This window comes from Schistocerca cancellata, chromosome 5 (assembly GCF_023864275.1).
Source record: "Schistocerca cancellata isolate TAMUIC-IGC-003103 chromosome 5, iqSchCanc2.1, whole genome shotgun sequence".
Lineage (NCBI taxonomy): Eukaryota > Metazoa > Arthropoda > Insecta > Orthoptera > Acrididae > Schistocerca > Schistocerca cancellata.
Window position 1 is genome coordinate 255333615 of NC_064630.1, and position 12195 is coordinate 255345809.

The window sequence follows — 12195 nt, forward strand, 5'->3', positions numbered from 1 at the left end:
AATTCTGTGGACAGACAACACACACTGGTAGAATATGGGCAATAGGAAATTCACAGGCACATCAGCCAGTACCAATTTATTTGGCAAGGGTGACTGTGTGGTGTGAGTTGATGGCATCGTTTATTGTAGAGCCATATTTTTCCAAGGAGATGAGTCCTGTGGGTTCTGTTTCCTGTACTATCACTGGTAAATGCTATGAGAGTCTTTAAAATTGTAACATAATTCTGAGCCTTCAACAGTGAAGATTTGTGGGTAGAATCATTTTTATGCAAGATGGGACTCCTCCATACATTGCAAATTTATTTATTTTTATTGGAATACATATTCCATAGACCCATTTTTGCATGTAACATGTGGATGAGGAAAGAATCAAAACATTTAATTCATTATTACATTTGTTTCCATACGGACAACAAATGAAGATTACAAACACAAATTGAAAATAATAATAAAGTAACACAATCAGTAAGTTCTAATTACACTCACTAACAAAGGTTAAGATACAGTTTTCAGATCTTATCAATGCAATTTTTTACAGAGTATAAGTGACCATCTTCTTGACTTACAGATCACCGATGGCTATCTCTGCTATAGAATTCTTCTAGAGAATAGAAACTTTTTTCAAGCAAGAACTCCTTTAGTTTACTTTTAAGTAGGACATTATTACCACATAGACAGTTAATATTACTTGGAAGTGCACTGCACCAGGTACAAATTTTTCAGGTCATAGTGTATGTCACAATTCCTTCTTGTGCTATGTTGGTAGTATGTTTCATTTGTTTCATACTCAGAAGGACTGTGAAGCACAAATGTCATAATTGGAAAGAGATACTCTGAAGCAGTGGTTAGTAATCCAAATTGCTTAAAAAGGTTGGGACTAGGTTCTTGGAGGCACTCCACACAAAATTCGGACAACTTTTTCCTGACTTTTGGATACTTCTTCCAGCAATGGTGAATTGCCCCAAAAGATTATGCCATAACACGTAAGTGAATGGAAGTAGCCAAAGTAAGTAGATTTTGAGGCGTTGATGTCACCAATTTTGGTGATTATCCAGATGGCAAATGTTGTTAAACTAAGTCTTTTCACTGTTTTGTTGATGTGGTATTACCAGTTAAGCCCATTATCTATATGTATGCACAGGAATTTCAAACAATCTACCCTCTGTATCTGCCAGCTCACATGTGCAATGTTTATCTCCTGTGGGCTTTTGTGTTCAGAATGGAAATGAATGTCATTGGTTTTGCTGAGGTCTATTGATAGAGAATTTATTGTGAATCAATTCAGAATATCCCCAAGTAATTGTTTGGCATTTAATTCTAGGTCAGGGGATGTCTTATTGTCTATCACAATACTTGTGTCCTCTGCAAACATTGTAAAGTTGCTTGCTTTGTTTGAGGACAAAGCTAAGTCATTGATATATATATATGAGAAATAGGAGGAGACCAAGCACAGAACCTTGTGGAACTCCATAATTTACTGTTCCCCAGTTGGACTCTACCCCTCCTACATGAATATTGTTACCATATAACACAAAGCCAATAAGCAGTTGTTACAGAGGCGTTTTGGAAATGCTAGAATTATGAGCCCTCATTTTACTACACGCTGGCCATTCACATCACATCATATTAATCTATGTGGCTCTTGGCTGTGAGGTTATCTGAAAGATGTTGTATTCAGTGCTCGAGTTATGAATTTAGATGAATTGGAGCATGCATTGTGCAGTGTATTCTGAATGTGACTATTGAGACACTCCAGTCTATTGTGGGACATGCCGTTTCTCGATTTCAACTTGTGATGGAAAACAGTAGGCAGCATATTTAAAGAGGCTCCAATGCTATAGTCACATTATTTGGTGCATTTGGTGTGAAACTGGTCCATCAGTTGCTCTTTGCATAAGCTTAAAGCAGTTAGTGTGTGACAAAGCAAGCTGGAATAATTTTAATTACCCTCTTGTTTTGCCATCTGACACCTTAAATTCATTTTTTCATGTTTAACTAGTTACCATTAGCATACATGAATATAATCTGCATTTTCATAAAAGAGAAAGATTGGCCCTTAGTTTTAAATAATGTAACACCAGATCTAATTTTGTGCCTAGTTTAATGTATATAATTGATTTTCTAATTTATTGAGACTATTCCTAGTTAGTATCATTTGTTATAGGGTGAAATCAGTGATTGTTTCATAACTTAAATTCTATTGTTGACATATAAACAAGTATAAATTCTGTAATAATTGTAAACAATTGGAAGACAAAGTACTAGTAATCTTAAAGTATTTATTTGGCTCTATTCAAAAACATGTTAGCAAAACCAGCCCTTCATTAATTCCAAAGTAATTAACAGTTTTGTCAAAAGTATTGTTTGTGTAACTGTATTTGTTAATTTCATGATTTAAACAAATAATTCAGCCTAAACCTTATTGTAGAAGAAACTGTTAAAAAGATGCAATTTTCGATGTATTCAGTTAATTGAGTGAGTTAAGTTTTAATTGTTTTTTCTGTAAACATAACTTTAAACAATGTGTACTTTCAGCATCTATCATTGTGATGATATATAAGGGCTCGATTCTTGGTCACAAGACAGTCAGCCCACGTCCGAGTTTCGTATGAGTAACCTATGCTGTTTAGGACAACAACAATGCATCGACTTAACAGTAATAATTGTTAAACAATTAGGCCATGTGTAAAAACAGTGACAGTGTCTGCTCCATATGTACCTGATTATTCTTCAATAAGTGTGAACTTTGTAGTTATGTTTTTACTGCTCATAGATGTTCAACAGGAAACTATTGTAGCAGTATGTGGAGTTTTGCCTGCTAACTATTAACGAGGCTTATGAAAAGTTTAAACAATAGTGCACTAGCCATATAACTGTGTATTATTGGCGGGTTGTTAACAGTGAAATTAAAGTACTGTGAAATGCAACTGTGCACCTGTTGGCTACATGATTTACTGTAGTGCGTGTCGGCATCTACAACCCATTTTTCAGCCAGTATAGCAATGCAGTACATCAACACCAAGGACAACAATCAACAAAAAAAGAATTAAAAGCAGGTGGAATCACCACAAGTGCTCTATGCCACAACCTCCAACAGTCAACAAGGCATATTAACAGTATGAGGATGATCAGACATTGATCAAAACCAGTCATTGTTGTTTTAAAATAAAATATTTTATGCAGTCTGCACTGTTTTTATTATATTTTTAATTTGAAGAGGAAAAAAACCTAATAACTGGTACAATGGGACATACCCTATGCCATGCACTTCACAGCGGTTTGCAGAGTGTGGCTGTAGATGTGCATGCAGATGCAGAAAAAGAACTGAGTCACAGCTCAGACTGTAAATAAAAACAAAAGACAAATTTACTCAAGTGTATAATCATCTGTGAATATCAAAGAAAGCACATGGCAGTAGCAATTTAAATTAAGTTGTTTTCATTAGTTATTTTTATCTATAATAACACTGAGTGCTACAGATATTGGACATGTCAAATACACAGAAACTGACTTAAATATGCTGTAGGATTTGGGTAATGAATACAATGTTCATGATGTGTAATGACTGTCATGTTACTGATTTACATACACAATATTTGTTTATAGACATTATATGGACAGATACAACTTAAACACTTGGTGCCTCAGAACACACTGCTCAAGGTCCAGAGATACTGTTCTTGCAGTGATATTCTTGGGGACAGAAGACCATTGAACTTGTATCCCCCCACAGGGCTCCCTGCTCAAAGGCATGGAAAGCTGAAGTTATGTTGCGGTATTGTACAGGTCATCTCTGGAGATACTGTCTAGCTTGTACTCATCTATATGTCTTGGTCAGCATAACAGTCTGCCTGTTCTTGACAGCAGTACTGGCTGAGTAGTTGGTACTGGAGGTGCATCATTAGGTGTCTGCCGGTGATTATATGTGATCCCGTGGTGGGGTTGTAGGCTGATCCTGCATCTGGTTTTCCATGTTGTGGTTTGTGGCTGACACATGAAGGATTCCGCCCCTGGATAGCATAGATAACAGTGCAGCTGTATCGACTGACTGTGGTATCAGTGTGGAGTGGTACAATGATCGCGACAGCATGCTGTTGCTGACCTGTCAGTTTTCATAGATGCCAGATACCATGATCATAATGTGAAGTAGAGACACTGTGAGATCTTCTGGAAGGTATTGCTTGACATCAGCTTTGATGGAAAAGGGGGCTATGTCATGGTGTGAGGTCAAAGGGGCAGTATTGTTCCCTAGCATATCTGGCTTTAGTCTATCGACTATCTAAGTAGTGGGTTTGCTGGCTAGAATGATTTCTAATGTGTTGCGGTCCCTGTCTTAGCACTTTATATGGCCCACTGTAAGCTGGGTGCAGCACTGGCTTGATGGCATCTGTGTGAAGCATTATGTGAGTGCAAGCCTGTAGGTTTTTGTGCATAAATACAGTGGGTTTTGTGTGGTGGGACAGCGGCGAGACTCTGATGCTGCGTATCCATTCTCTGATCCATTGTAGAAGGTCTGGGAGGTCCTTGTTGCCTTCATTGTCTGTGTGACAGATTCTGCTGGGAGGCTAATCGCTTCACTGTACAGGATCTCCACTAGTGAGGCATCAAGGTCCTCCTTGTGGGCTGTTCTGATACCCAGCAGCACCCAGGGTAGAGCCTCTGACCATTCGTTATCATGGCAAACCAGTGCTGTTTTCAGCATGTTGTGCTACCATTCCATTAGGCCGTTTGACTGTGGATAGTTGGCTTTGGTGTGGAATCAGTCGCAGCCACAGTGGTGGCACAGTTCTCTAAACAGGGTGATTCAAATTGTCTGCCCTGATCAGTTGTTAGTGACTCAGGGGAGCCAAATCTTGCTATCCATAGGACAATGAACGATCTTGCCACTGACTCCACTGATATGTCCCTGAGCGGAGTGGCCTCCACCCACTAAGTCATTTGGTGAATGACTGAAAGGATATAATGAAATCCATTAGATTCAGGTAGTGGCCACACTAATTATATATTTGGGTGTGGCAAAAATGGCCCTTCAGGACAGGGAAGTTCCGTAACGGTGGCTGGTTGTGTTGTCCTGTCTTCACCCTCTGGCAAGGAATGCACTCTCGTGTCCAAGAGGCACAATCCCTCTTCATAACTGGCTAAACATAACACTCCAAAACTAGTTTCACTGTGGAGCACACTCTAGGGTGAGCTAAGTTATGGAGCAACTCAAGTATTGTTCAGTGATAATTGGTAGGGATGAAAGGTCGTTGCCTCCCTGTTGACATGTCACACAAAAATAGTTTGTTGGTTTCTGGCACTGGGGATTGTCATAGATGTAATCCCATTGCCACCTGACAAGAATCATTCCAGGTCCATATCTGTTGCCTGTTTATCCATGAGGTTATCGAAATCCAGTTGACTGGTCAGTGCTGCTAGGTGGGACAGGTAGTCCACAACCATATTGTCCACTCTGTGCACATGGTGAACATCTGTTGTGAACTGTAAGATGTGGTCCAAGTGCCTAAACCTTCATGGTGTGGCATTGGCAGATGGATTCTTTACTGCTTCAGCTAATGGTCAATGGTCTGTATAGATAGTAAGTGGTCTCCCTTCAATATCGTCGTGGAAGTAGCACACCACTTTTTACATGACCAGTAGTTTGTGGTCAAAGGTCAACCAGTTCCTTTGAGGGTCTGTCAGTTTCCCTGAAAAATGGAGAGGTTGTGTCATCCCAGGTACATCCTGCTGTAATACAGCACCTATAGCTCGGTCGCTTGCGTCTGATGTAATGATAAGATGAGCAGCCGGTGAAAGTAGTGCGAGTGTGATGGTGTGGGCTAGTTGAGCTTTCATGTTGTCAAATGCAGTTTGCATCTTGGCTGTCCATGTTAGCTTCCTCTTCCCTGATGTATTTCTACCCCACAGAGGTCCTGTGGTGGAAAGTAGAGTTTCAGTTGCATGGAGTAAGTGTCATTGATAGAAATTGACAACTTAGAGAAATTTGTGTATTCTTAGTTATTTTTGGGAGGGGACCAGTTAGTAATCTGCTCAATTTTGTGCTGTGTGCACCATGTGCCCGTTGCATCAACTAGGTGCAGATGAACATGACACAAGGCTGTCGTAGTTGACATTTGTCAGTATTAATTTCCACCCTGTGTTGTGACAGCTTCTCGTATACTCCATGCAGGTATTGTTCATGTTTCTCTGTGGATTTTGAGAATATAATTAAATTGTCTAAATAGCAGTAACAGTGTGGCACATTGAAAAACAACCCATGTCTGTGTGGCGTTTTTCAACCCAAACAGCATGAGTAAGAATTCATATAAACCGAATGGAGTGATAATGGTCCTTTTGTGAACGTCTTCCAGGACTATAGATATTTGGGGGTACACTCCTTTACAATCCAGTATATAAAGATGGTTGCCCTTGCCAACTTGTGTGCAAAATCTTGGATATTCGGGACCTGGTAGCTAACTATAATCCTTCTGGTGCTGAGGTACCGGTAGTCACCACAGAGGTATCATGTACTGTCTTTCTTTGGCTGCATAGTGACAGGTGATGCGTATGCACTGTCTGGAGGTCTGATTATATCATCCTGGAGAAATTCTTCAATGGCTGCCTTGGCCACCTTGAGTTTGTGTGAGACAAGGTGGTGGGGACAGCGACATATGGGTGGTCCCAGTGTCGTATTAATTCTGTGAATGGTGCCATCCATAATTATGCTAACTGTTTTGTTTGGTCTGGGTGGTCCAAGGGGGAGAATCCTGTTGTCTGATCTGTCTGCAGGGGTGGTAGCCTTGTCAGAGGGTAACCCGCTCATGAGAGCAGAAACACTACCACCATTGGACATGCTCATGAGAGCGAAAACACTGTTACTATTCAACCCCCTCACGAGAGCTGCATCATCAAGTATAATAGGCACTGTACTAACCTGTGTATCCATGCTAGTGGTTGTACAGTTATCATGTGGCTCTAAGGTGTGCCAGGCCGTCTATAGTTGTTGCCAGATTCACTGCAGTTGGCTGTCCTGTTCGTGATGGCAGCTGTGTAGCTGCTCATTCTCTGTACACGTTTTGTTGTTCTCTTTGCAGATGTTCTCATAGGCCGTGCTCTTCGTGGAGTTCATCGCACAGTGTTACACATTGTAATGCAAGATTAATTGTATCTCCGTGTCTAGTGATGGAGGAGGATGGTTTGTGGTGGACGGCAGACTGTCACTACAGATGCCCCCTATAGGGTGCAGTCCATCACCTTGTAATAACAGAGCCCTGCTGAGATCTAGGATAGAGGTGATAATGATGTAGGAAGTCAACTCTGAGCAACAGTTCCACCATTTTGGCCTGAAAGAAAGTCCATGGATGTGGTATGCGGTCATCTACCCAGAGCATTGAGGAGATCGTCCCCATTACCAGTACTATTAAATAATTTGCTGTTCATAGTTTTATGGTTAAGGTCTTGCAATCTCCTGTGGTTAAATGTGGGGGTAGCGTGCTGATGTCCACACCCATATCAACCAGCAGGTACTGGTGTAGCTGGCATTCGTAAACAAACAGTCATGCGCCGTCTACCTGTATATGTGGCATGTTATGTGCTTTGGTACCTCCAGTAGGAAGGCGGCTTCTTGAAAGTAGGTGGGCTGGTGCACCTAAGCCAGTCTACCAGTGTAGTTTGGGTAGCCACACAGCTGTCGGCAGTTCTGAGTTCTAGAAATAAATTTTTTCTGCTTTTTGTGTCTATCAGCACTGCTGATAGAATTGCGTGTGAAACCAGCAGTAGCTGCTTGTCGTTTTGTCTTGGCTGGTTTGTGTCGTGCTGGCCCTGTCATTGGCCATCTCCCTTTTTTGTTTATTTCCTGCAGGAGCTGGCTCCATGCACCGTGATTGAGGTGGTGCTGCAGCGATTGCGGCCTGCAACATGGCTGTGGTCCAGTTGCAGGGGGGGGGAGGGAGGGGGGGGGAGGATGTTGCACAGTGTCTGCACGCAGTGTTTTGTGCTGTGTCTCCCACTGCTGCTGTCTTCGTTGTGCACTGTATCTGCTGCTGGCATGGTGGTCATAGATAAGTGTCCTTGCACTGATCAGTGTCTGGTGATGTGTGAGTGCCAACATCCTGTCAGCCAGTTGTAGGCATGTTTCCAACGGTGTATCCACATGTACTAGAAGTGCTGTTTGTATTTTCTCTGGGAGCTTGAGTAACCATAATGACCATAGGGCCTGATCTGGTAGTAGGTTGTTATCAATTTTCAGGTGCAGTTTGTGCTATAACGCCAGTGGTGTGTTATTGCCCAGTGTCATCTCATTTATGGCGAGGTACAGTTGTTGCTCTGGCATGTGTGATAATCGCTGCAATATTAGTGACTTCAGCGTCTCATACTTAAGTGTAGTCGGAGTATTTAGTAGTAGACCGCTGACGAGATCCACTTGTTCACTGAGAAGGTTGAGAAGTATTAACAGCTTGCTCTGGTCATCCCTGATCCCTGCTGCCCTCATCATACATTCACATAAATCAAACTACATTTCTGGTGAGTCTGTGTGAATGGGCAGCAGGTGGAGTTTGATAGACAGTAGGTGGTTCCCACTGAGTTGTCACCATTCGGTAGTTGCATGGCATTGTTCGGACCGAGTGTGGTGGCCTGATGAGGTATGGCCACTGTCTGTTGTACCTGTTGGCATGGTGTGGTGTGATATTCCAGCTGGAGCTGTGGTCCAGCGTGTGGCACAGCCGGCTGGGCGGTGACGTCATACCCGTGGAGTGCCGAGTGTCGCGGCACAGCTGATATTTCTGTACCATCACCCATGTGATGTATAGAGGCATAGGCAGACTGCAGAGAAATATAGTTTCTATTGGATATCACAGTTTTCTGGTGGTGTTTGTCCATGTGTTCACTGTGCAGACTGTTCTGTTAGTCACATCACTGCTATCATGGTTGCTGTGGTGGCATTGGTGTAACAAAGTGTAGTGCGCGGTGAGGGTGGTGTAGCAAGTAAGTCCATGTTAACGGGATTGCACCCCTCGATCATAACACATGTCACAGTAAGTGGGGTGAAGTCACAATCATTTGGAAGCCATCGTGGTGTGGTAGGTCTGTGTGTTGTGCACGTAGGATCGGTGGCACGTCGTGAACTTTGTCAGCTGGATAAATTCATGGTAGATCACCAGCCCATGTGGTATGGGGTTCACTGTATGAATGGCAGTGATGTCTGGCTCTAACTTGACACACTTCATTGTCATTTCAGGTGGTGTAGCAGTCAGGTTGTAATTCTGATATCCATCTTGTGGTCATAGTGCTGTTGATGAGTCTGTTGTGGCATCCTAGCAACTGCTGATGTGTGGTCATGGTAAAACAGTGTGTCATGCATCTGTACCAGCACACAGTGGGCATCAGCATATCTCAGTGCAATGTGGGGTGTGGTGAGTGGTGTGGCCAGTGGGGCCGTGATGTCACACTCGTCGTACACCGTGGTATGCGGTGCAGCTGCTGTGACATCACCCGTGTGATGTGTGAGAGCAAAAGCAGTTTGCAGAAATATACCATTCTATTCAAAATCACTATCTGACCATGAGACCACCAAATACACTGACCTGCATGTTTATTTGTTGTCACTGATTGTTATGTGTCTGTTATGTCACTGTTGTTGGTGTCTGTTATTAGCCTGTCAATGTGTGACATCTCAATAATGGGAGAGTCACAAGGCCAATAGGGAGACTTGTGATTACCATTAGTACTAATGGAATGTACATCAGTTGGAATATTGCACTCAAGACTGGTGGGAGTGGCAGGGTAGCACCATTGTTAATGACCATCGATCATCGTTGTCCCTTCGTTATGTAGTCTAACAAGGTTAGTGTGCACATAAGCACTCGTAGCACTATTTTCAGTGTTCATTAAAGGTGGTGTGGTTGATGGAAGTTTAATATCGTATTCCTTATGTGTGCAGTGATGTGACAAAGTTTGCATTGTTGTGCAGGTATTAAACACAGAAGTATTGCAATTTCCATCTTGTAGTGGTGTAAAGTCGTTAGATAAATACTTGCGACACTTGCTATCATTGACTGTAGCTGGCTGACCATCAGTGTGTGTAGGATCCAGGTCAGCAAGGTGTTGGATTCTCACTTTGGATGGAGGTGGAGCAACATGTCACATGAAAATGTCATGGTGCAGTTGTCAAAAAAGTCAGGGTTACCAGGAGGTTGTGTGTTCGTATCACATCAGAGTCACCAATGTAGTATTTGGATAATGAACACAATGTTCATGAAGTGTAATGACTGTCAGCATTACCAATTCATCTACACAATATTTATTTATACACATTATATGGACAGATACAACTTAAACACTTGACATCTCAGAACACATGGCCCAAGGCCCAGAGGATTGTTCTTGCAGTGATATTCTTGGGAACAGAAGTCCATAGAGCTTGTGTCCCCACAATGCATAAGTAATTTCTTAAATTGCTACATGCATCATACATCTTTTATAGCTCCAGATCTATTATTAGACTCAGCTTGTAAATTTAAATAAACTATGTATGAATAGGAACTGATACACGAAGTAGATTTTAACTATTGTGATGAAGTAAATAGAATAAAGTTCTTAAAGTATTTGGCTTGTTACAGGTCTCACAAAAGCTGATGCCATTATTGCCAGTTGTGATCCATCAGACAATTCTTCTATTGAGTCATTCCAGGTAACTGTTAACTGTTTTTTAATGTACAGGGTTGGATCAAAATAATTTGAATTCCTTGATAAAAAATAAAATACAACAATAAAAGAATAAACTTTTGTTGAGCTTGTTCTCACACTTATGAGTGGTGCACTGATGCTGCATCATGTTTTTCCTTGATAATTCATTCACATTGGGTTTCACAAATCCAGTTATGAAGAAGAACCTTTAAAGTTGTGGAATGAGTCATGATATATAATAACAGGCTGAACTAGTCACTGCCAACTTACTCACATTGATGAATATTTTAGTTATTTTATCCTTCTCAGTCCTGAGTGTAGATTTTATGATTCGTTTATGTTGGTGGTCAATTCATTGTTCTGGGGCAAAAGAAGACTAAAGTACCAATTTTTTAAAACAAACTGATATGATTCACCAAAGTTTTAGGAATAATGTTTATATTAGAAAATAACTAAAATATGTGCAATATTCAGAAAATTCCATGTTAAATACCTATAAAATTATGAGAACACTGGAACATGAAAGTATACCCAGTGGTTCACTGAAATAAAAATATCACAGTGTTGCTGTGATGAAACAAACTACCACTTATTTGATGGAGGAAGGTATACTGGCTTACTGTAGCATGTTCTAAACACATTCTACTCTGAAATTACAAAAAACAAATTGACTTTATTTCTTGAAGTCTTGCTGACATTGTGATAAACACCTTACTTCAAGAGAATGATGAGACCTACTGGGAACATGCAGAAATGAAAACAAGTGAAGCACACAAACCAGCTGTGTAAAGTATTTGCTTCAGACAAACATAGGAGTTTAGTTCAATTCCTGGTCTAGAAAAAAATTCAAGTTGTATGTCACATATGAGCTACATAATGACTTAGGATGACACATTTTTATGCGAACTAGGAAACTGTAATTATGCAAGAAAACAGTATAACTGACAAGAACTTACCTCCAGCAGGCTAAATTCCAGCAGTTCTGATAGACACAAAAAGCAGAAAAAATTTATTTCTAGAACTCAGAACTGTTAATTCTTTGATCAGTGAGGAAAGAGGGATAGGTTTCAGACAGTTGGAAAGGAGTTTTAGCTCACTTAGACCCTAGAATGAGAGGAGCCCACATGACTTGAGGATGAGGGCATTTTTTTTCTACTGTTTGTTCTTGGTTGGAAGCTGTTGTCTTCCATTTAGAGGTCTTTCCCCATTTCCTTGACGTCTTTTCAGTAATCTGCATGGTGTATTCCATGACTGTGTCTTGAATAACTTTGGAATTTCACCTCCAGAAGGCCAGTGATGGCCAAATGATGCAGTAAAATAGCAGTGCATGCAAATATCTAAAGTAAGCTTCACTGACAGTATCCTTATGTGTATATGATGCAGTTATGTGGAAGACAAAAGTCCCAGATCTAGGATATGGCACGACCTATTTAGTTTGCTATCAATGTACACACTCATGAATTTGCCAGAGTTCACTTGCTGTAGTTTTTGTCCATTATGTTTTTTATTTATATCCTCTTTTTCTTTCTG

At 41.0% G+C, this 12195-nt stretch overlaps 1 protein-coding gene across 1 annotated transcript in view; it reads left to right on the forward strand.

Moving 5' to 3' along the window:
* The window catches only part of LOC126188249 (pyrroline-5-carboxylate reductase 3), a 166243-nt gene that overhangs the window by 47898 nt on the left and 106150 nt on the right, over window positions 1-12195 (forward strand). Inside the window, exon 2 of the mRNA XM_049929810.1 lies at window positions 10599-10669. Coding sequence (XP_049785767.1) covers window positions 10599-10669 — 71 coding nt within the window. The remainder of the gene's footprint in view (window positions 1-10598; window positions 10670-12195) is intronic.